Source organism: Microplitis mediator, chromosome 1 (genome assembly GCF_029852145.1).
Source record: "Microplitis mediator isolate UGA2020A chromosome 1, iyMicMedi2.1, whole genome shotgun sequence".
Taxonomy (NCBI): domain Eukaryota; kingdom Metazoa; phylum Arthropoda; class Insecta; order Hymenoptera; family Braconidae; genus Microplitis; species Microplitis mediator.
Window position 1 is genome coordinate 2,915,852 of NC_079969.1, and position 24,405 is coordinate 2,940,256.

General features: G+C 32.5%; 4 protein-coding genes across 11 annotated transcripts; 2 read left to right on the forward strand and 2 right to left on the reverse strand.

Annotated features, from left to right (window-relative positions):
* Window positions 1-231: 231 nt before the first annotated feature.
* On the forward strand, window positions 232-5,016 carry LOC130663826 (probable serine/threonine-protein kinase DDB_G0278509). 3 transcript variants are annotated; one of them, XM_057463327.1, is made up of 6 exons: window positions 232-421; window positions 483-959; window positions 2,213-2,555; window positions 2,852-2,969; window positions 4,069-4,173; window positions 4,232-5,016. In XM_057463327.1, the coding sequence occupies exons 1-6, from the start codon at window positions 239-241 to the stop codon at window positions 4,569-4,571; spliced, it is 1,566 nt and encodes a 521-aa protein (XP_057319310.1). In that variant the 5' UTR covers window positions 232-238; the 3' UTR covers window positions 4,572-5,016. The 3 variants fall into 3 exon arrangements, with proteins under 3 accessions (XP_057319310.1, XP_057319320.1, XP_057319300.1); XM_057463337.1 differs by having other exon boundaries at window positions 4,069-4,168; window positions 4,232-4,458; XM_057463317.1 differs by lacking the exons at window positions 4,069-4,173; window positions 4,232-5,016 and having other exon boundaries at window positions 2,852-4,020.
* A 68-nt stretch (window positions 5,017-5,084) lies between these two features.
* Window positions 5,085-12,737, reverse strand: LOC130663780 (protein O-GlcNAcase). Of its 2 annotated transcripts, XM_057463236.1 has the most exons (10): window positions 12,318-12,736; window positions 11,633-11,684; window positions 9,891-11,580; window positions 9,641-9,815; window positions 8,227-8,280; window positions 7,709-7,794; window positions 7,134-7,303; window positions 6,367-6,562; window positions 6,141-6,300; window positions 5,087-5,517 (listed from the first exon to the last, which is right to left on the reverse strand). In XM_057463236.1, exons 1-10 carry the CDS (start codon window positions 12,385-12,387, stop codon window positions 5,381-5,383), a joined length of 2,790 nt encoding a protein of 929 aa, XP_057319219.1. In that variant the 5' UTR covers window positions 12,388-12,736; the 3' UTR covers window positions 5,087-5,380. The 2 variants fall into 2 exon arrangements, with proteins under 2 accessions (XP_057319227.1, XP_057319219.1); XM_057463244.1 differs by lacking the exon at window positions 8,227-8,280 and having other exon boundaries at window positions 5,085-5,517; window positions 12,318-12,737.
* Window positions 12,738-13,961: 1,224 nt separating this feature from the next.
* Window positions 13,962-18,494, forward strand: LOC130663849 (serine protease persephone-like). Of its 2 annotated transcripts, none has more exons than XM_057463359.1 (5): window positions 13,962-14,206; window positions 15,833-16,030; window positions 16,752-17,020; window positions 17,808-18,106; window positions 18,177-18,494. In XM_057463359.1, exons 1-5 carry the CDS (start codon window positions 14,128-14,130, stop codon window positions 18,469-18,471), a joined length of 1,140 nt encoding a protein of 379 aa, XP_057319342.1. In that variant the 5' UTR covers window positions 13,962-14,127; the 3' UTR covers window positions 18,472-18,494. The 2 variants fall into 2 exon arrangements, with proteins under 2 accessions (XP_057319342.1, XP_057319351.1); XM_057463368.1 differs by having other exon boundaries at window positions 15,836-16,030.
* Window positions 18,495-19,224: 730 nt separating this feature from the next.
* LOC130663806 (GTP-binding protein 2) lies at window positions 19,225-23,357 on the reverse strand. 4 transcript variants are annotated; one of them, XM_057463279.1, is made up of 4 exons: window positions 23,197-23,357; window positions 21,889-22,151; window positions 20,575-21,830; window positions 19,225-19,642 (listed from the first exon to the last, which is right to left on the reverse strand). In XM_057463279.1, the coding sequence occupies exons 2-4, from the start codon at window positions 22,145-22,147 to the stop codon at window positions 19,361-19,363; spliced, it is 1,797 nt and encodes a 598-aa protein (XP_057319262.1). In that variant the 5' UTR covers window positions 22,148-22,151; window positions 23,197-23,357; the 3' UTR covers window positions 19,225-19,360. The 4 variants fall into 4 exon arrangements, with proteins under 4 accessions (XP_057319262.1, XP_057319270.1, XP_057319289.1 ...); XM_057463287.1 differs by lacking the exon at window positions 23,197-23,357 and adding an exon at window positions 23,048-23,186; XM_057463306.1 differs by lacking the exon at window positions 23,197-23,357 and adding an exon at window positions 23,124-23,166.
* Window positions 23,358-24,405: the final 1,048 nt, after the last annotated feature.

The following is a 24,405-nucleotide window of genomic DNA, read 5'->3' on the forward strand; positions in this document are numbered from 1 at the left end:
CAAAAATTGAAAATTAATTTTTCAAATTATTTCCTAGTGATGTTGGTACTCAAACAAGAGGGAATCGTCTGCTGAACTCAAATTTACTATCATTGAGTAAAAAAAAAAAATTATTAATCTTAAATTCAAATGTCATTCCTAAGGAAGTATTGATTAAACATATATGTTATACGTACATATGTATGATCAATACTTCCTTAGCGACGCATAAACAACCTGAACCTCAAAAATTTTGACAATGGACGTTAATAATTTATTGACAAACTACTACGGTATTAATGACCAATTAATCAATAATAATAATAATAATAATAATAATAAATTAACAAGTTATTTAGGAAATAATAATGAAGAATCTCAACCATCAGTTTCTTCGGAACCTTCAACAAATAACGAAAATTTAGATAATTTAAATACGCAGGTAATAAATCATTTATCAGTTCCATTAATCAATTAATCAGTTAGTAAATTAATTTCAACAGAGCAATTTATTAACCAGCGATGAAAGTGAGAAAAAAAAGCCCGTTAAAGACCGAGTGATCATCACCGACGAAGAAATTGACAGAGAAATCGATTTTGAATTTGAAAAAATTTATATTAGCAGCATTAATGACTTTAATGACAAAGAAAAAGAAATTAATGTGGTAATTAACGATGAGGAAGGAGTTAAATCATTTAATACGATTAATTTGGGTGAGGATCGGCTGGATACTTACTCGGAAATTTCATCGACAGTGAGAATTCAAAATGGCGGACAGAGGCGGGGTTTTTTAAATGGCGGTTTGAGTGAGAAGAGAGGGGGAAGGCCAGTGAGAAGTATTGAAAGGGTGCAGAGATCAAGACTTGACGCGGGAGTACTGAGAAAAATACCAATTTTTAATAATAATTTTTGTGACCTTTCTAATAATGATTTGAATGAGTTTCCAGTTGATTTAATTGACAGGATTCAAAATATTAAGGTTAGAAAATTTTCGCGGGAATTTTGAATTTTTAATACAAATTTTACTCAAGGAAAAAATGTATATGATCATATATGACCATATGTAGATATACATGACCACACATAAATCATATGTGATCATATTCAATCAGATATGATTATATACGAATCTCATATGATCATATATGACCATACGACTCAAATATGGTCACATATGGTTGTATATGATTGATATAATATATAATGATCATATAAGACGGTATGAGATTCATATGTGATCATATATGACCATATGAGATTCACATATGATCATATATGACCTATATGATTCATATATAACCTATAAGATTCACATATGATCATATATGAACTATGAGATTCACATATGATCATATATGACCATACGACTCAAATATGGTCACATATGGTTGTATATGATTGATATAATATATAATGATCATATAAGACGGTATGAGATTCATATGTGATCATATATGACCATATGAGATTCACATATGATCATATATGACCTATATGATTCATATATAACCTATAAGATTCACATATGATCATATATGAACTATGAGATTCACATATGATCATATATGTCCGTACGACTCACATATGATCACATATGGCTGTATATGATCCAGATATTATAATATATGATGATCATATATATTTATGTTATCATATATGACCGTATAAGATTCATATGTGATCATATATGACCATATAAGATTCACATATGATCACATATGAACGTATATGATTCATATATGATCATATGTGACTTATAAGATGCATATATGATCATATACGACTGTATAAGATGCCTATATGATCATATATGATTCATATATGACCGTATAAGATTCACAGGTGATCACATATGACCCTATATGATCATAAATGAATGTATCAAATTCACATATGATTATATATGATCACATATGACTGTATAAGATTCACATATGATCTTATATGATCACATACGACTGTATAATATTCACATATGATTACATATGACCGTATATGATTCATATATGACCGTATAATATTCACATATGATTATATCCGCACGCACATGATCATATATGCTCATATGTGAGTATACATGATCCTATACGATTCATATAAGATTATATATGGGCATATGTAATCATATATGTGATCATATAAATAAAATTTGACTATATATGACTCTATATAGTTCTTTAATGATCATATATGAACATATATGCTTATAAAATATCCTGAAAAAATTTTTAGATGCTGTACCTTGGGAATAATTATTTAGAAAAATTACCAGATGAATTGTTTACCAAACTCAAGTGCCTAGAATGGCTGGACCTCAGGAATAATAAATTAAAGTCTTTACCGAGAAGTATCAAGAACCATCGGTCGCTGGAAACGATCTTGCTCCAGGGAAACGAAATTGAAAGACTGCCGGAGGAATTGTGCACTCTGGAGAATTTGAAGCTCGTAAATATTGGGGATAATCAGTGTGTGTTCCCGCCGGAAGAGGTCTGGAGGAAGGGGTTCGCGGAGGTCAAAGAGTTTCTGAGGAAAGAGTGGAACAAAAATCATCCTGATGAAATTATGCAAGCCAGGGGTAAGTGGAAAAATTTTTTGGTGAGTATGGGCTTGTGGGTACTCGTTTGAGAGGAAATTTTGTAGAGAATAAGAAAATACTAATCGTTTTTAAAATAAATGAATTTTTTAAATTTTTGATTTTTAAGAACTAAAAAATTTTTTTATATTTTTCCCGTCATGTGGGTACTCATTCCACGCGGAATTAAGTGCAGATGAATAATTTTTTACTCAAAATTTTTTTACCCGAAATTTTATTAATTTTTCAAAATTTTCCCAGGAGTAATTTTTTTTTATTTGACTTTTTTATTATTTCAGATAAAAAAATCTTGCCGGTACTGTCCCAAGATATGCCGACAAAGAAACAGGACATGACAAAAAAAATTTGTTTAAAAAATTCGCGTCTGCGCGCGATTAATTACAAGCCTTCAAACAGGTACGAGTCTGGCAAACTTAAATTACTATGCAGTAATTGCGTTAAGTCATTGAGAAGCAAAAATCACTCGAGCGTCGTCAGTGACCTCAATGACTCTGGGTATCATCTAAAAGTTCAACTAACGCAGAACAAAAACAAAAATAAAAATAAAAGTAAATCTGAATTTTTGGACAATTACGAGGACACTTATCTCAGTGTCAATAATTTAGGACACAACAAAAAAGATGCCGCGGTTTTTACTAATTTAGATGATGAACTAAAGGGTGAAAGCATTAGAGGGAACAAAGTAACGAGGGTTGAAAAAATAAGTCTCGCTGAGGAAATTAAAAGAATCGAAGACATTCAGGTTAAAGAACGGGTTTATAATGTCATTACTAATGACCGCGTGGTGACTAAATTAAGACCCATGAGACTAAATGACCCCAATTGGATACTGGGTTTTGTTAAAAATTACTTGGGAATAGACAAACAATATTTAGGGTCTTATCCTACGCGTTCACAAAAATTTTGATTCGATTATCGGCCATGAAAACTTTGAGCTCGAATTCTGATTAAACTATCAGAGATACGATGATTAATGATGAGAACAATTTTGTAGGAAATTCAATTGTCTACAAAAAAGGTCCTTATGAATTTTCACCTAGGTCTGATAGTTTAGCAGTAATTGCTAGTTAATCAAACAAAAATTTCATAATGATCAAAAACTGGTTTTTATATATATAGAACTTAAAATTGGAATTCTGATTGAATTATCAGAGATACGATGATTAATGATAGAGATAATTTTGTAGGAAATTTAATTGTCTACAAAAAAGGTCCCCATAAATTTTCACCTAGGTCTGATAGTTCAGAAGTAATTGCTAGTTAATCAAAAATAAATTTCATAATGATCAAAAATTGGTTTTTATATATATAGAACTTAAAATTGGAATTCTGATTAAACTATCAGAGATACGATGATTAATGATAGAGATAATTTTGTAGGAAATTTAATTGTCTACAAAAAAGGACCTCATAAATTTTCACGTAGGACTAATAGTTCAGAAGATATGAGAGTTTTTTAAATTACAAATCACTAATTATTTTTTTTGGTCAATAGATGCCGCGTTAATGGAACTAATGAAGAATTAGGAAAAAAGTTATTAATGATAGAAAAAGTTAGAGAAAAATTGAATAGACAAGCGGAAGTTCTTCAAAAAGTAAAGTAAGATTTTTTTTTCTACTCACAAGTGAAAATATTTGAATTTTTATATTTTTGACAGAGACTACGAGGCTTTGAAAAAATGGCGGCTAGATTACAAAATAAAATCTGGGCGATCAAAAATTCAAAATTCACAAAATGATATTTTTGAAATACCTCAAAAAATTGATAAAAAATTTGGATATGAAAATATTAATAGAGAAATTTATGACGTGGCCGAGGCATTGAAAGGAATGAATTTATTTGGGCGCGGAGAAAATCACACGGAAAATGATTTGGCAGACATCACACGGGAAATAAATAAATTAAAGTCAATTAGGAACGAACTGAAAGAGTTAAAGAGAAAAAATGAATACTCGTTGGTACCTTATGACCCCAGTGTGCTAGAAAAAAAAATTTAACTGTACGGGAAATGAGGGAAAAATAAAATTTCCTGGAAAATTAAAAATTTGGAAATCAAAATTGGTAATTAATTTTACTGGCATGTGGGTACTCGTTTGAGAGGAAATTGCATGTAGAATAATAAAAAAGTATCAATTTTTCAAAAAAAATTTTTTGTTCAAATTTGGAATTTCCTGAAAGTCATAAATTTTTTTAACTATTTCCTAGTCACGTCAGTACTCAAACGAGAGGAAATTACACGCAGAATATCGAGAGTGGATCCATTTCCCAAAAAATTCATTTTACCTAAAATTCAAATTTTGGTTTTCAAATTGAAAATTTTTATTTTTCAACAATTCCCTAGTCATGTGGGTACTCAATGAAGAGGAAATCTCCTGCTGAACTCAAGTTTCCTATCCATTGTAAAAAAAAAAAATTTACAAAAAAAAAAAAAAGCTGTGAGTTAAAACTGAAAATAAATAATCAGTCTTAATAAATTTTTTTTATTAATAAATGATCACATTTTTGTAAATATTACATTGATATTTAATTTATAATTAATTATTATAAATTTGTGCATTATTATCCATGATTGATTTTTATTTCGGTTGATAATAATTATTATTTTACTCTAGTGCTTAACACTATTGTTACTTTAATAAAAAAAAAAAAAATGATTGCGGAAAATGAATTTTCATGTAAAAAATAGCTTGGAAAATAATGGAGGGTCGATTACTCAGGGATTAGTTTGATGAGGTTGGTTGCTATGGGGCAGTGAGTTAAGCAAACAAACTTTGTTTATAAATATAACCGAGGAGTTGGCCTTGTGTTAGAAGCTCCGAGACATGGTGATGACACCGGGTACTTCCTCCTGGCCTTGGTTGTAGTCAACGAACCCTAGCTTGCCATAGAACTCATGGGATTCCTTGTCCATTGAACTTATTGTTGTATGGATACCAAATGATCCTGAGACAAATCATTAGATTTTATTATGGGCTAGTGGGTACTCATTTTAGAGGAATTTGCATGGGGAACAAGAATTTCTTATCAAAATTTTGAAAAAAAATTTTTACTACAGAATTTAATTTCGCCGGAAATCGAAATTTTATTTTAAAAAATTTTCTAATCATGTGGGTACTCATTTCAAAGGAAATCACGCAGAGAACAAGATTTTCATATCAAAATTTTGGAAAAAAATTTTTACTGCAAAATTTAATTTTAGCGAGAATCAAAATTTTATTTTTTAATAATTTGCTAGTCATGTGGGTACTCATTTTAAAGGAAATCACGCGGAGAACATGAATTTCATATCAAAATTTTGGAAAAAAATTTTTACTGCAAAATTTAATTTTCGCGGAAGTCAAAATTTTATTTTACAATAATTTGCTAGTTATGTGGGTACTCATTTTAAAGGAAATCACACGGAGAACAAGAATTTCATATCAAAATTTCGAAAAAAAATTTAATTTTGACGGGAATCAAAATTTTATACTTCAAAAATTTTCTAGTCATGTGAGTACTCATTCTACAGGAAATTGCATGTGGAATCTTCTCAAAAACTTGATTTATTAAAAAAATAAAAAACTTACCATTAGCCCTCAAAGCAGCCAGCACACAAGTAATCAGTCTTTTAGCAATAGATTGATCAGTAACTGACGGTAGCAAGGAACAAATCAATGGAGATGGAAACTGCTGAGCCAATTGTTCCGAAACATCCGAGGAAAATGAATGAAAATATCGAATCGCTTCCTGTTAATTTAATAAATTAATTTTTACTAATGAATCGATTAATTCAGTTTATTAATGCACACATACCTGAACACTTTCAGGAAGATCATTAGTAATATCTTCCAATGGATATTTTGTTTTCAATTCCGGGATCCACGAGACTGATAATTTCTGATTGAACGTCTTGACATTCAGTGCCACCAGCGCGTAGCCTACTAGACCACTATCATCTTCGACGACCATACAAAACTCTGGGCTTATTGTTAAAAATCCACCGACTAATCTGAAAAATTTAGCAAAATTTAATTATTAATTAATTAATGAGTCAGTGAAAAATTTTCCAAAAATTTCCCGGGCATGTAGGTACTCGTTTGAAAGGAAATTACACGTAGAATATTAATATGAGATCAAATTTAAAAAAAAAAAAAAAAAATTTCAAAAATTAATTTTTTTGGAGTTCAAAACTTTGTCCAAAAATTTTCCTGGCATGTGGGTACTCATTTAAAAGGAAATTACATGTAGAATATTAATATGGGATCAAATTTAAAAAAAAAAAAAATTTTTCAAAAATTAATTATTTTTAAATTCAAAATTTTTTTAAAAAATTTCCCGAGCATGTGGGTACTCATTTAAAAGAAAATTGTACGTAGAATAATAATATGTGATCAAATTAAAAAAAAAAAATTTTTTTCAAAAATTGATATTTTTGATGTTTAAATTTTTTTTCAAAAATTTTCTGGGCATGTGGGTACTCAAATGAGAGGAAATTACATGTAAAATAAGACTATAATATACATTCATGTAAGGACTGAAGTACATTTTGAATAAATCGATTGATCGAGAGTAAATTTTACCTGTCAGCAACTGCCGAAGTTCCAGTAACTCCAGTAATACGATTGCATAGAGCATAAACAGCGTCTTCGTCTGCAGGTAAGTATGGTCTTATTGTATAAATGGTACTTGTCGGTACTTCCGGTGCTTTGTATACAAATAAGTCATTTCCGCTGTCGACTGGAATTAATCGCTGTAAATATTTTTCTTTAATTAATTGGCTGTAACTTGAGTTAGAATTTACATATTGCGACACAAAAAATTTTTTTCTAAAGCTCACAGTGTCTAGTTTTGAGAAATTTTTATCATATGTATCAGCTAAATTTTTTCAAAGACCTACAGATAAAAATAAAGCGTAAAAAAAAATTTACAAAATTTTGAATTTCATTTTTTGGGCCTGAATTTGAAAAAAAAAATTTTTTTTCAATTTTTTTTATGTAGTATTAAAAAGCTGACACTTCAAGCCGCGAAATGAATTTTTTTTCATTTTTTTACGAGCATCTGTTGCTGAGAAATCGAAGTTGGAGTGAAAAAATTGAGAATTTCGCGGAAATATTCCGATTAATTAATTAATTAATTAATTAGTTAATTAATTTACCTGCAAATCAGCAGTCAGGCCACCGCGAAATACCCAGGGCTCTTGATCCCCACTCATAAATGTTTCTTTCCATCCATTTGAGAACCCTGTAGACAAATTAATTAATTAATTAATCAATTAATCACTTAATTAATTTAATTAACATAAAATATTTGACAAGATCTTCAGTCCTCTGGTTCTTGATTATTAACGTAACTAAATATCATAAAAAATAATTAACATTAATTAATAACAATTAATTGATTAATCAATTAATTAATTAACCGATTGATTAATTACAAACTCTGTAAAAATTAATTATATAAAAAAAATTACTGGGTTGCCAAATAGTTCCTGTAAATTAGAAAAAAAATTAAACTCCATTAGTCTGAAATTAAAATTAAATTAACAATTTGATTAATTAATTAATTGATTAATTATGTGAGCTTGTAATTAAAATAAAAAATATTAATATTTAATTACGTTAATAAATATATGAGTCATCTAAATAATTAATTTTAAAAAAAATTGTCGCGTACATGTGTAGCTGCCTTGAGTAAATGTCGTCATCGTTGATGGAAATTTCCCAAATGCTAACAGTAGACATAAAAAAAAAAAATTTATTAATTTTTTTGTTTATTTTCATTGAAAAGATCAGTCCATTTATAAAAATAATTGAAAAGAAAAAAAAATGGTTAAGTGAGGCTTTTGGAGCCAAGTTGGCAGCATTAGCCTTCGGCTCGTGATGCCAAGGTAAGAGAATAAGCCTTCGGATTGGGTAGAAAATATAAACAAGCCGTGTAAGATCAATAAATTGTTGATATTTACAGTAATTATGATTTGGATGGCGGAAAGCCAAAGGCTTGTGCAGCAAAATTTCTTATACCTTCAGGATAGGAGTAATTTAGACTAAATTTGAATAATTAAATTAGTTATTATCCCTTGGCTTCAGAGAAAAGAGTCAATTTTTACCAATGAATTGGTAGCATTAGCCTTTGGCTTGTGAAGACAAAGTATTGACAGTAGCCTTTGGCTTATCAAAAATTTAATAGCAACTTTTTATTTATAACAGATTCAATCCTCATAACTTTCGAGACTTTTTGGTAGCATTAACCTTAGGCTCATGAAATCAACTTTAGTGGTCTTTGGCTCGAGAAAATAATGAAAAAACTTAACATTTTATAGCCTTTCATTACCGAGAAATTATCTTGGCAGCACTAACCAGCTCACGATACTAATTTGGTAGCATTAGCCTTCGGTTCATGGTACCAATTTGTCAGTCTTGGCCTTCAGCTCACGATATTAACGGTTGCATCAACCTTCGGCTCAGGATGCTAACTTGCTAGCATTAGCCTTTGGCTTATGATAACAACCTGGCAGTATTCCGATTTAAATGACGATATCAATTTGGTTGCATAAACCGTTGGCTCTTGGTCACAGACTGGCAGCATTAGCCTTCAGTTCATGATGGCAACCTAAAAGCTTTGGCTTTTAGCTCACGATGCCAACCTAGTAACATTAGCCTTCGGCTTCAGATACCAACTTGGCAGCATTAGTCTTTGGCTTATGATAACAACCTAGCAGTATTCGGATTTAAATGACGATGTCAACTTGGTAGCATAAGCCGTTGGCTCATAGTCACAAACTGGCAGCATTAGCCTTCGGTTCATGATGACAACCTGGAAGTTTTGGCCTTTAGCTCACGATGCCAACTTAGTAACACTAGCCTTCGGCTTTTGATAATAACTTAATAGTTTCGCCTTCGGGGACGATGCCAACTTGGTAGCATTAGCCTTCGGCTCATGATTCCAACTTGGTAGCATTAGCCTTTGGCTCAAGATGTCAACTTGGCAGCATTAGCCTTCGGCTCAAGATGCCAACTTGGCAGCATTAGCCTTCATATAACCAATTTAAAATTTCTTTTCAACCAATAAAAAAAACTAATCTACTTACCCAACCATTTAACATACGAATTTAATAGTGATATAACTCCTCTCATGTCCCAAATATAAGAATACAGATCATAAAGTAATTCTCTATTCTCACAATAAGTCATCCGTTGAAACAACCGATTAACAGCGCCACACATATCATTGAATTTACCCGCTCTCGCCAGCCATTCTTCGTACTACAACCAATCAAAAAATCATCAATCCCTTCCCTTCCTTACCTTCTTCCTACCCAACTCTAACCTCAAACTTACATCAGCTTTGCAGCTCTCATCTTTTTTTTTCAACACCACATGCGCATTACTCTTCAGCCAATTGAACTCCTGCAGAATCTGTATTCCCTGGCCGCCATGTTCGAACGGTAGATAAAACAGATCACAGAGCAGACTCAAGTCTTCAATGGTCAGCATTTTGTCCTTATCAATGACCTTATCTTTGTCCTTTTCATTGTCATTCCCTTCATTACCATCAGCTTCAGCGCCATCTGTCTCGACAATCATCTGAGTCCCATTGACCTCCTCTACTTGCATACTCCCAGAGGTCCCACTGCACGTCGACGTATTTTCCACCATGGCCTCGTCGTCCTTGACCGCGTGGCTCGGGGAATTACTGGGGGTCGTGTTGCAGTCCATCGGCTCCGTAACTTCACTGGGCGACTCGGTCCCAGTCCCGGTCCCATTTCCCCCTCCGCTTCCAGTTACTGTGGCTCCAGTGGCCGTGGCTCCAGCAGCCGCGGTATCAACAGCCTCGACTTTATTTTCCGAGACAAGAGAATTCATAACCGGGCCCGTTGGGCCAACGAAATCTGTCGTGACATTGGAGCAGACCTCGGCCAATGCTGCCAAGTGGTTGGTGTTGGTAACAGTGGCCATTGGCGCACTGCTGACTGTGGTCACTGCGTTAGTGGTGGCGGTCAAACTCATGCACGTATTGACCGAGGGGATGATGGGGATGGGGATCGTGGGCGCGACTGCGGGTTGAGGCTTCGCGATTACGCCCCAGGCGGCTTTTTTTTTTGAAAATTCGCAGAGCCAATCCTTGATCGCGGCCTTCAGGGCGTGACGCGGGTGGTACATGTTCGCGGACAGAGTACTGGGAACGTCTTCCCCGATTACTCCATCCTCGGTCTCGGTCTCTAGTTTAATGTCCGCGGAGACGGTGTCGTTGAGACTGAGGTCGCGCTTCCCGTCGACGTTACAGCGGCTCCATTGGGCCAGGGTGTGGATGGCGACGAAGTTGGCGCCGTACTCGCAGTTGGGGTTCGTCAGGACCCCGCGTAATTTTGGTATCAGGTCGGGAGATCGACCAGAGTAGGGCCCGAGGAAAACGCGCTTCTGGTCGTAGTCGTTGGCGTGGAGGTTATCCCAGATGACCGGTGGCCGACGGAGGACTTCCGTTATCTCTTCGATGGACTCGGGGGTCAGGAGACGGGAGACGACTTTGGGTCCGGTCCACATGATGTCGATTTCCTGGGCCAGTTTACTGCCGAGGGTGTTGAGGTACTCGGAGCTGGGGACGTTGGGCATTGCGCGGGTCGCGCAGTATTGGGTGGGGCAGAGAAGGAACGTCGGCTGGCCCAGGTGCTGGAAGATGTCGTTGGTCACGGAGACCTGGGCGTGAGCGAAGGATTGGAAAACTTCTTTGTCGGCTTCGGACATCTCGGGCTCGATGTCGTCGAAGAGAAGCGCGAAGGCTGTGCATCCGAACTGGGACACTTGCTCCAGTTTACGCTTTAGTGCGGTCACTTCTTTTACACTCGAGTAAGTGATGTCCAGACCTGGGGACAGCGCGTAGTAAAAAGTTATTCCTGAGTCTCGCGCAGAGGTTATAAGGCCCGTGAGGTGCTCAGCTTCTTCTACTGTGTAGAGGTCGCGCCAAAACGCCCGGTGCTTGTAGTCGTCCTTGGGCGCGTAGAGGTACGAGTCCATTCCCCATTTTTTCATCCTGGAAGAGGATTTTTTTTAGACAAAATTTATACTGAGGCTTGATAACTTACTTTTGAAAGAGATCTTTTCGTTGCTCTGTTGTCCAGGGGCGGCCGTAGAAACCTGGAAAATTTTTGTAAAATCACAAGGTGTTTTTTTGTGGGAATTTTTGGAGCAAAAGTAGGGTTGTGGGTACTCGTTCCACGGGGATTTTGACACTCTACAAAAATCATGGGTCGAATTTTGAAAATAAATTTTTTTTACAAAAATTCAAAATTGAGTTTTGAACTTTTGGAAGAATATCGCGGACTCTTTTTTTTAGGATTTTAGACTGAAATTGGGTCGTTTAGAAAAATTAAAAAAAATTTCGATTGTGGGGAATTTGAGCCGGGGTAGCTCATAAAATTTTTTGAGAATATTTTTATAGGCGGCATGAAATTTTTCAGTTAAATTCCAGTAGTTTGAGTACCCGCATCAATATATTTTTGACAACTGAAAAATTACTGACTTTTGAAAAATAAAAAACCAAAAAAAAAATGTTTTTTCAAAAGATATCGATGTGACCACTCATTTTACTCGGCATCGACTCCGGAATAATAAAATTCCAAAAAAATAATTTTTCCAAAAATTTTTTCCAAAAGTCAAAACCAAATATATCGATGTGACTACTCATTTTACTCGGCATCGCATCCCCTATCTCTTGGTAACAAAAAAAAACTCATATATTTATTAAATATAAAAAAAGCCAATAATTACCTTCGACGACTCCGCAAATGAAATTACCATTTTTATTGTTTGAGTTTGTTGTACCATTGGTTTCTGTCATCGTAACTCCAATTGATTAAAAATACAATAATAATTAATTAAAATTTAGTTTTATTAAAACTAGTTTTTAAATGAAAAAACTTTTTCAATGCGAATACTTCAGACACATTTATTAATTTTTTTGTTTATTTTTATTGGTAAATAAATTTATCAACGTAAGTATAAAAAGTATTAAAATATATATATTAGCATCTTAAGTCACTTTACTTATTCATTTATTTATTTATATAAATAAATATATAGATTTCACTGAAATCACCAGAGTTTGTATTTAAATAATTGTTTGGACAAATTGTTTATTAAGCGAGTAAATATTGTTTAAAAATGCATCTATGTGCCAAGTAGACGATGAAAAAGTTTTTTATTGTTTTTTTTAAGGGTTATTATTATTATGCTCCTGGTACTCCGTCGGTATTTCACTGGCGGCGGGTAAAATAAATTTGGCGGGAAAATTCAAATTTCGTTATTTTGCTATTTGCTCCTTTTTTTTTTTGCCACCAGAATTTAAATTTTTACCTAAATAAAAATTTTTTTTATTCAAAAAGTGGCGTCTCATTTCCCCCCGCCCCTTTTCCCTATAAATAATTCTATTGCCTTAAAAATTTTTTTTTTAAATGTGACTTAAAATTTTTATTACAAATAATTAACAAAAATTAAAAAAATTTCTTATTAAATTTTTTTTTGAAAAATTTAAATTTTTGTAAATTTTGTATCAATTTTTTTTTATGTCTTATCGTCTGTAATTTTGAATTCAAAATTTGTCCCTGAAGACTATAAATTTATTAAATTAGAAAAACTCCAATATTAATTTTGGCGGCAAAATTTAAATATTCAAATTTCGTGATTTTCGTACTTTTTTTTTTTTTGGCCACCAGGTTTTAATTTTTTACTCGAATAAAATTTTTTTTTTTTTTCAAAAAATGGTGTCCCATTTTCCCCCACTCTTTCCCATAAATAATTCGGTACAATTCAATTACTTCTACTGCCTCAAAATTTTTTTTAAAAATTAAAATTAAAATTTTTAATACAGATAATTAATAAAAATTAATTATTAAATTTTTTTTGAAAATTTAATTTTTTATGTCTCATAGATCGTCTGTAATTTTGAATTCAAAATTTGTCCCTGAAGACTATAAATTTATTAAATTAAAAAAAAAACTCAATTATTGATTTTAGCGGGAAAGTTTAAATATTTAAATTTCGTACTTTTTTTTTTTGGCCACCAGATTTTAATTTTTTACTCGAGTTAAATTTTTTTTTTTTTCAAAAAGTAGTGTCCCATTTCCCCCCCCCCTCTTCCCCATTAATAATTCGGTAAAATTTAATTACTTCTACTGCCTCAAAAATTTTTTTTTTTAAATTCAAATTAAAATTTTTAATACAGATAATTAATAAAAATTAATTATTAAATTTGTTTTGAAAATTTAATTTTTTTATGTCTTATAGATCATCTGTAATTTTGAATTCAAAATTCGTCCCTGAAAACTATAAATTTATTAAATTAGAAAAAAAAAAAATAATAATAATAAATTGAAGTATCAGAGAATAAATAAACGGAGTTGAAAAATAACTTTAGTCAGCCGTCCGACGTCAAACTAGTCGGACTGGAATGTTTTTTTTTTTACTTTTATCAACAAAACAAATAAATTTAATTACGTTTAATTAATTTCAATGAGATAACAATTAGATTTACTTGTCTATTGTTTTGTGTCGCAATAATTTTTATATCAAATTAGTGACCATGAAAATTTACAAATCTGTATATTTAAATTTTGTTTATTTTTGTGGATTATTCGGACTGATTTCGGCCCAACTCGAAGGTAGTTTTTGTTTTTTGAATTTTTTTTTTCTTTTAAATAAGTGATAACAATAAATTTTATTCGCCTGTTTATCAGGATTGGATAATTATTTTAATTATTTACAAACTATCGTCAATTACTTGTCCTTGAGTATAAATATGTATATGATTACATTTTTTTTTTATATAAAAAAGAAAAAAATAATAATTCCTTTGATTAAATTTTAAAAAGTAACTTTGGATCTAAACTCTGAGTTAACTATTGGGTATAAAATTAAATTGATAAATAATTATTTTTATAATTTAACGACCGACGCAATTAATTTTTATCATTTTTTTTTTATTACTTTAAATTTTTACCTGAAGTTTTGAGTTAAAAGAAAAAAAAATTAATTTGCAGTAAAAAATTTCTGAATTTTTTTTTTAAAAAACAACAACAACACAGAGAAAAAACCACAACAAGGACAACAACACAAAGAAAAAACCGGACAAATATAATATAAGAAACAACAGCACTAAAAATTATAACGACAGCAACAACAACAACAATAAAAAAAGACAACAATAACAAAAGCAAAGAAAAAACCACAACAAATAGAACATCAAAAACAACAGCACTTATAATTACGACGACACCAACAACGACAACAGTAAAAGAGACAACAACAACAACAACAAACACAAAGAAAAACTACAACAACAACAAAGAAAGACAACAACAGCAACAATAAATACAAAGAAAGAAATACAACCAATACAACAACAACGCAACAACCAAGAAAGACAACAACAACAATAAATACAAAGAAAAAACCCGAACAAATACAAGAGCAACAATATCAGCCCTTAAAATATCAACACCACCACCACCACCAACAACAACAATAAAAGGAGACAACAACAATAACAACAACAAACACAAAGAAAAACTACAACAACAATAGCAACAACAACAGGAACATTAAAACATAACAAAAAACTACAATACAAAAAAAACTACAACAAATACAACAACAACAACAACCAAAAAAGACAACAACAACATTAAATGCAAAGAAAAAACCGGAACAAACACAAGAGCAACAACATCAGCAACAAGAACAACAACAACAACAAAAACAAAGAAAAAATCACAACAATACAAGAGAAACAACATCAGCCCTTAAAATATCATCAACAACAACAACAACAACAACAACAACAACAACAACAACAACAACAACAACAACAACAACAACAACAACAACAACAACAACAACAACAACAACAACAACAAATAAATGATAACAATAATAACAATAACAAAAAAAACTAAAACAAGAGCGACATGAAAGAAATACAATGACAACAACAACAACAACAACAACAACAACAACAACAACAACAACAACAACAACAACAACAACAACAACAACAACAACAACAACAACAACAACAACAACAACAACAACAACAACAACAACAACAACAACAACAACAACAACAACAACAACAACAACAACAACAACAACAACAACAACAACAACAACAACAACAACAACAACAACAACAATAATAATAATGAAAACAAGGATGACAACAAAATTACAATAATAGTAATAATTTGATAAAAAAATAATAAAAATAATAATAAAATGATTTGTTTCAGAAGGAAGTGAATGTAATTTAGACAACGGCGAGATTGGAATCTGTAAAAAATTACCAGAATGTCCCCCAAAATTAGAAGACGCGCGTAAAGGTAGACGGACCGCGTTATCTAGTCGCTGTGGTTTTAGCGGGTTCATTGAAGTTGTTTGTTGTCCCATTCCTGTTAAAGAAAAAATCGGAATACGTCCCGCTGATGTAGGTATGTAAAAAACCCACGGAAATAACCCATGGGTAAAAAAAAATATAGAAAAAAATTAAAATGCCATTAGCTCTTGCGTCATGACCTTGCTCACGTCAAGTATTTTCGACTGTACATATTATAAAATATATGATTATATATATACATGTATTTTAATTTTACCTTGACAAATTTTAAATGTACGTTTATATATTGGGTTTTTTTAGCCCAAGGATTGAAGATACGGTAAAAATGTATAGGAATAAAATTATAGAGGATTAAATTTTATACAAATTTGTACTCATACATTTTCTTCATATCTCTCATAGTTTAGAAGATATTTAAATTTGAAACTCAAAAACCGCCACGGGAGTAAAAATTACTTTTACTACCTACTGATTTAAATTTAAAATTCTCGCTTTAGTTTTGAAGATACGTAAAAAATGAATAGAAACAAATTTATAGAGAATTAAATTTCCTAAAAAAATGTATTGATAAATTTTTTTTTTTAAATCGATCGTTTCTGAGATATTTCTATTTTTATTAAAAAAAGAGTTAATTTTTTGTGAAAAATGAAAAATATATACAAAGTATATAATAATATATTTATTTTGATACACCCACATATTAATAAAAATTGATATGACGTATTGTATGATATTGATATACTATCTGACCTAATTACTCGTGATTTATTTGCATCATTGAAATAATTAATAATAAAAATATAAAAAAATTTCAGCCTGCCACGATTATGAAAATGAAATATTGAGTGTGGAGAGATTATCATGGCACATATTGTCTGGAATAGAGGCTGAAGCTGAGGAGTTTCCTTATATGGCGGCTCTGGGGTATTTAGATAAGAGTGAGGCCGACGTAAACGAGAACGCGGAAAACGGGAGCAGTAATAGGAAAATTGCTTACTTGTGCGGAGGAACAATTATTGCGCCGAGATTTATTCTCACAGCGGCTCATTGCGTCAGTAATTTTAATGAAAATGTGCCGATCATGGTAAATATTTACAATAATAGAATTTTTTTATTTTTTTCCTCGCAGGAATTTTTTTTTGTCATTTTGCACTGACAGTTGTGTAGAGAACTTAGTGCCGAGTAAAATGAGTACCCACATCAATAGGTTTCAATTTTTTTTTTCCAACAAAAAATTTGACAGAAATTTTTTTTTCATTGTGATCCTGGTAGATGTATAAAATTTTTAATGCCGAGTAAAATGAGTACCAACATCAATATATTTTTTCAAAATTAAAAAAACAAATTTTTGAATTTTTGAAAATTGAAAAAAATTTTTTTGCGATTTTGTAGAGCTTGAGATTCCGAGTAAAATAAGTACCCACATCAATAGGCTTCCACTTTTTTTTTTTCAAAGAAAAATTTCAAAAAATTCAAATTTTGTAATTTTCAAAATTTAACAGAATTTTTTTTTATTTCAATTATGAACCTGGTAGATGTATAAAATATTTAATGCCGAGTAAAATGAGTACCAATATCATGATATTTTTTTCAAAAATAAAAAAAATAATTTGAAATTTTTGAAATTCAAAAAAAATTTTTTTTTTTAATGTAGAGCTTGAGATCCCGAGTAAAATGAGTACCTACATCGATATATTTCCATGAAAATCCTAATCGACAAAAACCCGAAATCCCGAATTTTCCGATATTCCGCCCAAAAAAATTTTTTTTCAAAATTTGACCTCGATTATTTAATAGAGCATAAAATTCCACGTTAAACGAGTACCCACAAGCCCATATTTCGATTTTAAATTTATGATGTAATTTTTCAGGTACGAGTGGGATCAGTCGATTTGGAGTCTAAGGACCTCAATGCCCAAACCATTGCCATAAAAGAAGTGATTCCTCATTCCAAGTACAAACGCAGCACAATGTACTACGATATCGCGCTACTGAAATTAATCGAGCCCATAAATTGGTCAAAAACCGTAAAGCCAATTTGTCTACAAACGAAACCCGCATCGACTCTAAAGACCGATATCCCAGGGACTTATCTAGTAGTAGTGGGCTGGGGCGCCACTGACATTGATCAAGACCAATCGTCGAAGCTCCTAAAAACTCCAAGTCTCCAGTAAAATTTTTTCCATCACAATCGTGAACTCATCGAACATAAAAAATTATCTGCATAAATTTATTTTCAGGTTTGAATCCAAAGAAAATTGTTCGGTTGCTTACCAGGGGTTCCGACAGCTTCCTTACGGTCTCGATGACAAAATGATCTGCGCAAAAGATCCCAATAGCACTCGGAGGGCAGACGCATGCCAAGGCGACAGTGGAGGTCCGCTTCTGCTGCTCTCATCTTCTGGGGACACTGTCATTGGGGTCACTTCCTTCGGGCAGAGCTGCGGTGGTCCCAACGCTGCGGTATACACTTCAGTTTACTCATTTATTGACTGGATTGAGGAACATGTATGGCCCGAACGTGTTAGTAAATAAAAATACTGAGTTTATTTTTAAAATTTTGATTTTTATTTACCTGCTGTAATTTTTTTCAATTTTGATATGAAATTCTTGTTCTGCGTGCGATTTCCTCTTGAATGAGTACCCACATGCCCAGGAAAATTTCTCAAAAAATTTTGAGGTTTTAAAAAAATTTTTTTACGAAACAAATTCAATTTTGGGAAAAGTATTAGTGGACTAGTGTTCTATGAGTGATTTCCTCTTGAATGAGTACCCACATGCCCAGGAAATTTTTTCAAAAATTTTCAAGTTTTTAAAAAAATTTAAAAAAAATTATTTTCAAAAAGTTGACAGTGGGCTAGTGTTCTACGTGGAATTTCCTTTCGAATGAGTACCCACATGCCCAGAAAATTTTTTCAAAAATTTTCAAGTTTTTAAAAAAATTTAAAAAAAATTATTTTTTAAAAATTAACAGTAGGCTAGCATTCTACGCGGAATTTCCTTTCGAATGAGTACCCACATGCCCAGGAAATTTTTTCAAAATTTTATATGGAATATCGGATGAAAATAAAAAAAAAATAAAGTAAATATATTCGAATATAGTACTTAGTATTTTTTTTATTATTTTAGTCATCTTAGATCTAGTCTATTTACAATGGCCGCAACACGTAAAAGTTAATAATATAATATAATTTAATTATTAATGATATATAAAAATATTCGTCATAATTATAAAATAATTACGATAAATATTTTTTCACAAATAAATACTACATATTCTTTTTATCGATTTTTATTAATTTTAATATTAATATTAATATTAATTATAATTATCCAGTAATAGTAATATCAATTTATATTATAATATAATAGAGCTTCAAATATTTTAATTTATATATTTAAATTATAAAGTATCAGTTTATCTTCAAGGTCGATTCTGTGAACCGATGAGCGGAAATACCTGAGTTATTTTTCCGATCCCCTTGGTCTTGCCCTCGCGGAAGAGAAGTCTCATACCGACATGGAGGTATTCGGGATGACTGACAAATCGGAAGAGAACGGAAGCAGTGTCGTGAGTTTGTAGACCATCCTCTTTAACGTCCATTATTCCTTCAATTACACATGTCTGTCTTACATTGCCGACATGTACAGTCGCTTGGAATCCTGGATAAATTCCTTTCGCATGATAAACTACAAAAACAGTTGCCTGGAAAAATAAAAAATTTTTTTTAATTAAAAAATTACAAATTTCGATATATCGAAATTTGAAATCGATATATCGAATTAATATATCGATATATCGAATCAATATATCGATATGTCAAATCAATATATCGATATGTCGAGGTAATATATCGATATGTCGAGGTAATATATCGATATATTGAATCAATATATCGATATGTCGAATTAATATATCGATATATCGAGGTAATATATCGATATATCGAATCAATAAATCTCATGAATACTTCGAGATATCGAGTTAATATATTGATTGCATACGTCGCTACTTCAAGTTGATGTTTCGATATATCGACTGAATATTTCGATATATCGAGTCAATGTATTGTTATTCCGAGGATCTATAGATTTATTATTTCAATATATTGACTAAATATGTCAATACATCGATTAAATACATCGATACATAGATTAAATACATCGATACATCGATTAAATACATCGATATATCGAAGCAGTGTATCGATATATAGAGTCAATTTATCGATATATTTATTTATAACTTCCATATATCGATGAAATACTTAAATGTATTAAGTCAATATATCGATATATAAAATTTATATTTTTATATATTGAACTCATACTTCGATATATCGAATCAATATATCGATATAATGCTTCGATATATCGATTTATGACTTTGATATATCGATTTATTATTTTGATATATTGAATTCTTTCTTCAATACATCGATAAATCGAAATTATACTTCGATATATCGAATTAATATATCGATACAATACTTTGATATATCGATTTATAACTTCGATATATCGATTTATTAATTCGATATATTAACTTCTTACTCCAATATATCGACATATCGAAATCATTCTCGATATATCGATTCAAAACTTAAAAATATCCAAAAATAAAAAAAAAATATTTACCTGAAAAAAAACCGTCGCATGAGGATGATCTGCATGTGAAACCAAAACCATTCCAGGTCTAAGATGCGGCAGTTGATCATCCATTCCCTCAAGTGTCAAACTCGCGCTCTGTGACGCCCTCACTAGACAGCACGGCGCCTTATTCCTATGGAGACTCACCACCTTAACATGAGAGAACTCTCCGTCCGGCAGCGGACCGACCAGCAGTCTAGCCCCAGGTGCGATCGTTCCCTTGACCAGCAGACCCCCAAGCACCGGGTCCGGGAGCCCCGCGACCTTGAAGGTCTCATCAATTTGAAACAGACACTCCCCAGTCTCCATCTCTAGCGACGATGACTCCGAGGGCAGCTCGCGAATGAACTGGGTCAGGTCTTCCAGTCCCGCCCCCGTCACGCTGCTGACAGTAAAAACCGGAATTTGGGACCCATAGTCCAAAGTCCTCGTCTCCATTCCATTCATCAGCACCAGAGTGTCGTCACAACCCTGCGACCTCACCGCGCTCTCCAGCTGCTCCAGGGTCTTCCTCTCGCAGAATCCCAGGTCAATTTTAGTGACGACGATGAAAAACGGGAGCCTCAGCGCCAAACAAAGGGCCATGTGCTCCTGCGCAGCTTCATTGAGAGGTGGCGCCACCACCAGCATCACATGGTGGGGGCTGTAACCCATAAGACCCAAGAGCGTTGTCCTCAAGTACTTCCGGTGACCCGCGAGGTCAATAAAAGTCACAACTTTCGACGCATGCTCGCAAATTTCCTCCGCCGTCGTCATCTCCGCGTAATTCAGCACGTGCCCGTCGCTGTCGAACCCGATGATCTCATGGGAGATCGACGACGTCCTTCCGGTTCTTATCTCGTGCAGATGTCGCAGCATATTCAGACGAGCGCGACCACGTCCATTGTCCAGCTCCCCCTGGGTCAGGACTCCCAGCAGCGTGGATTTGCCCGCGTCCTGGCAGCCCAAGACCGCGAGTCGGAGATCAGTCACGTCCTGGCCCTCTCGGTCGCCCTTCCGGAGTTTCTTTACGATAACTTCCGCTACGCGTCGCTCCATGTTCGGGTTCGGGTTCGGGTTCGGGTTCGGGTTAGGGCTCAGGTGGGAGGGAGATTTTGATATTGAGCTGGGGGATTTTGTCGCCTGACGTTCGCGGAGTACTCGCGTGGTGGCGCCAAGTCGCGACGCCATTTCCCGTAGGGTTTTAAGAGAAGCTTTCATTTCTTCTCGTGATAGGCCGGTTAATTTACCGTTGTCTTCTACACCTGCAAAGACGCATCAGATTAGCGGCTGATATCATTTCTATTTAGACCGGTGACATACCGATTTGGTAGATCGCTTCGCCGTGGCCTTCTTTGAGCCGCCATTTCATCTGCGTGACTAGATGCTCGAAACGCTGGCATGAGGGATTCACTAATTTTAGTTTGTACTCGATGTTTCCTTGCTCTGGCTCCGGGGGCAGGCACTCGATTTCATCATCTTTTGTCATACTAGAGCAGTCTATGTCATTGTTATTGTTATTATACTTGTCCCACTTGGGTTTTGTGTCCTCGGTGTCGAAGAGCGCGAGAAATGACTCCATGGTTCTGAAACAAAAATTAGAAATCATGAGTGTTGCCGCGTGCAGAAACGTTTTGGAAAATTTTTGACTTAGGGAATGTATTCAGGAGGAAATTTCATGAAGTTTGAGTACCCACATCAATAAGTTTAAAAAATTAAAATTTTTTCGAAATTTATTTATACCGGAAATTGAAAAAATTTTTTTTGAAAAAATGAACAGTAGGAAAATGATCAGAAAGTGATTTCGAGTAGAATGAGTACCCACATGACTATATTTAGACCGGAAGTGCAAAATATGTAATTTATATCGTGATATATTAATAAATATGTGAATTTATCAACTTATCGGAATATGGCGATGTGGGTACTCATTTTACTGGAAGTTTCCCGCTCTTTTTGAATAGAGTAACCAAAATTATCAAAAAAATGTTTTTACAAAATGGCAGTCGATTTATTAATTAATTATCGAAATAAATCAAACAAAAAATAATTTTTCGAAAGATATCGATCTGGGTACTCATAGAACGCAGAATTCCGAGTACTTTTAAATATCAATACTAAAAAATACAAATTTTTGATTTCGTAAAAAAAAAAAATGAAATTTACCTCCGCGCGATTTAAAAAAAATAAATAAACTAAAGTGACAGAATTAAAAATCAAATTATTTTGTAATAATAATCGTATGATTGCATCATAAAATCTTTATATTTCATGTCACGTGATATATTTTTGACAATCGTTGTATACAAACACAAAGAGTCAACAATCACACAAACACAGTCGATATCCGACACTTGACATCCGAAACTACTGGCGCAGAACTTATGAAGGTCAAGACAAAGTTAAAAAGTATAACAGAGATGATGTAGAATTTTTAAAAAATTATAAGACCAAAATAATAAATTAAAAATAAAAAAATTACAATATGACGAAATTTTCAGTGAAAGTGACAGCTGGTTCGAGAACTTATCGCTGGGATATTAATTAAGTTACTTAACAAAGAAGCTGATAAATGTAATACTATTAGTTAATAATTGATAAGACTGATGATTAAGAGTAAATGTCACTTACTTTGTGTGATTACCAACACAGTCCAGTCATTAATTTGTTTTGTTTTAAATTCTCGCATCTAATCTGATTGTTAGACTGCCGCCATCTTGTCCTTCAGCGTCTCCTTGCGGCGAGAAATTACTCAAGTCATTTTGAATTTTTTTATGACCTGTATATATATAGATATATATCAATATATAGAGTATTTTTATAACGTTTGTTGCATGACGTGAGTGTTTATTTTATTTTTTGTTGACGTACACGGAAGTTATTGTCGAGTTTCTTTTTTTATTTCATTTAAATTTTGGCGGGAAAATTATTTTTTTGTTTCTTTTTAAATTAAGTGAGTGGTTTTAGCGAATCGAGGTATTGAGGCACTCGAGATATCGAAATATACTCGAGATATCGATATTTCGAATTTGAGTATCGATATATTGATTTTTTAAGTCAAATAAAAATCGAAATTTCGAAATCGATGATTCGAATTTCAATTTTTTTTTAATTAATTAATTTATGGGTTCGAGATATCGATATTTGAATTGAATCGCGTCAATTTCAAAATTTAAATTATTTTTCAATCTCATCTGCAAACTTTTCAAAAAAATTTTAAAATCCCGCAAAAAAAGAATTTTTTTTTTCAAATAAAATTCAAAAATTTCGAAATCGATCATTCGAATTTCGATTTTTTTAAATTAATTAATTTATGGGTTCGAGCTATCGAAATTTGTATTAAATCGCGTCAATTTCAAAATTTAATTTATTTTTTAAAATTCCCTGTTAACTTTTCAGAAAAAATTTTAAAATCCCACGAAAAAAGAATTGTTTTTTTCAAATAAAATTCAAAAATTTCGAAATCGATCATTCGAATTTCGATTTTTTTAAATTAATTAATTTATGGGTTCGAGATATCGAAATCTGGATTCAATAAATCGCGTCAATTTCAAAATTTTATGTTATTTTTTGAAATCCCCTGCAATTTTTCAAAAAAATTTAAAAATCCCGCTAAAAAATAATTTTTTCTTTCAAATAAAGTTCCAAAATTTTCCAGAATTTTTTAGAAAATTTTCTCACCACAAACTTCTTTGCAATTCAAATATTTGAAAAAATTAAAATTTTGAATTTCCCGCCAAATATTTCTTCTGCGCGTGCGTTGGAATTCAAATTGCCTCCAGTTTCTCGAACGCACTCTCAACTGTCGCACGTCTGCTCTACGGCTCCGTGCACCCAAAT

Excerpts from the sequence above, each read along its gene's own strand:
- LOC130663826 (XM_057463317.1), top strand. The coding sequence starts at position 239 with ATGGACGTTAATAATTTATTGACAAACTACTACGGTATTAATGACCAA. Across the intron at positions 422-482 it reads TAGATAATTTAAATACGCAG|AGCAATTTATTAACCAGCGA; the intron begins GTAATAAATCAT and ends TAATTTCAACAG. Across the intron at positions 960-2,212 it reads ACAGGATTCAAAATATTAAG|ATGCTGTACCTTGGGAATAA; the intron begins GTTAGAAAATTT and ends AAAAATTTTTAG.
- LOC130663780 (XM_057463236.1), bottom strand. The coding sequence starts at position 12,387 with ATGACAGAAACCAATGGTACAACAAACTCAAACAATAAAAATGGTAAT. Across the intron at positions 7,795-8,226 it reads TACTCAAGGCAGCTACACAT|GGTTCTCAAATGGATGGAAA; the intron begins GTACGCGACAAT and ends ATTTGTCTACAG. Across the intron at positions 7,304-7,708 it reads GCCTGACTGCTGATTTGCAG|CGATTAATTCCAGTCGACAG; the intron begins GTAAATTAATTA and ends AAATATTTACAG.
- LOC130663849 (XM_057463359.1), top strand. The coding sequence starts at position 14,128 with ATGAAAATTTACAAATCTGTATATTTAAATTTTGTTTATTTTTGTGGA. Across the intron at positions 16,031-16,751 it reads AATACGTCCCGCTGATGTAG|CCTGCCACGATTATGAAAAT; the intron begins GTATGTAAAAAA and ends AAAAAATTTCAG. Across the intron at positions 17,021-17,807 it reads ATGAAAATGTGCCGATCATG|GTACGAGTGGGATCAGTCGA; the intron begins GTAAATATTTAC and ends GTAATTTTTCAG.
- LOC130663806 (XM_057463279.1), bottom strand. The coding sequence starts at position 22,147 with ATGGAGTCATTTCTCGCGCTCTTCGACACCGAGGACACAAAACCCAAG. Across the intron at positions 21,831-21,888 it reads CGAAGCGATCTACCAAATCG|GTGTAGAAGACAACGGTAAA; the intron begins GTATGTCACCGG and ends GCGTCTTTGCAG. Across the intron at positions 19,643-20,574 it reads ATGCGACGGTTTTTTTTCAG|GCAACTGTTTTTGTAGTTTA; the intron begins GTAAATATTTTT and ends TTATTTTTCCAG.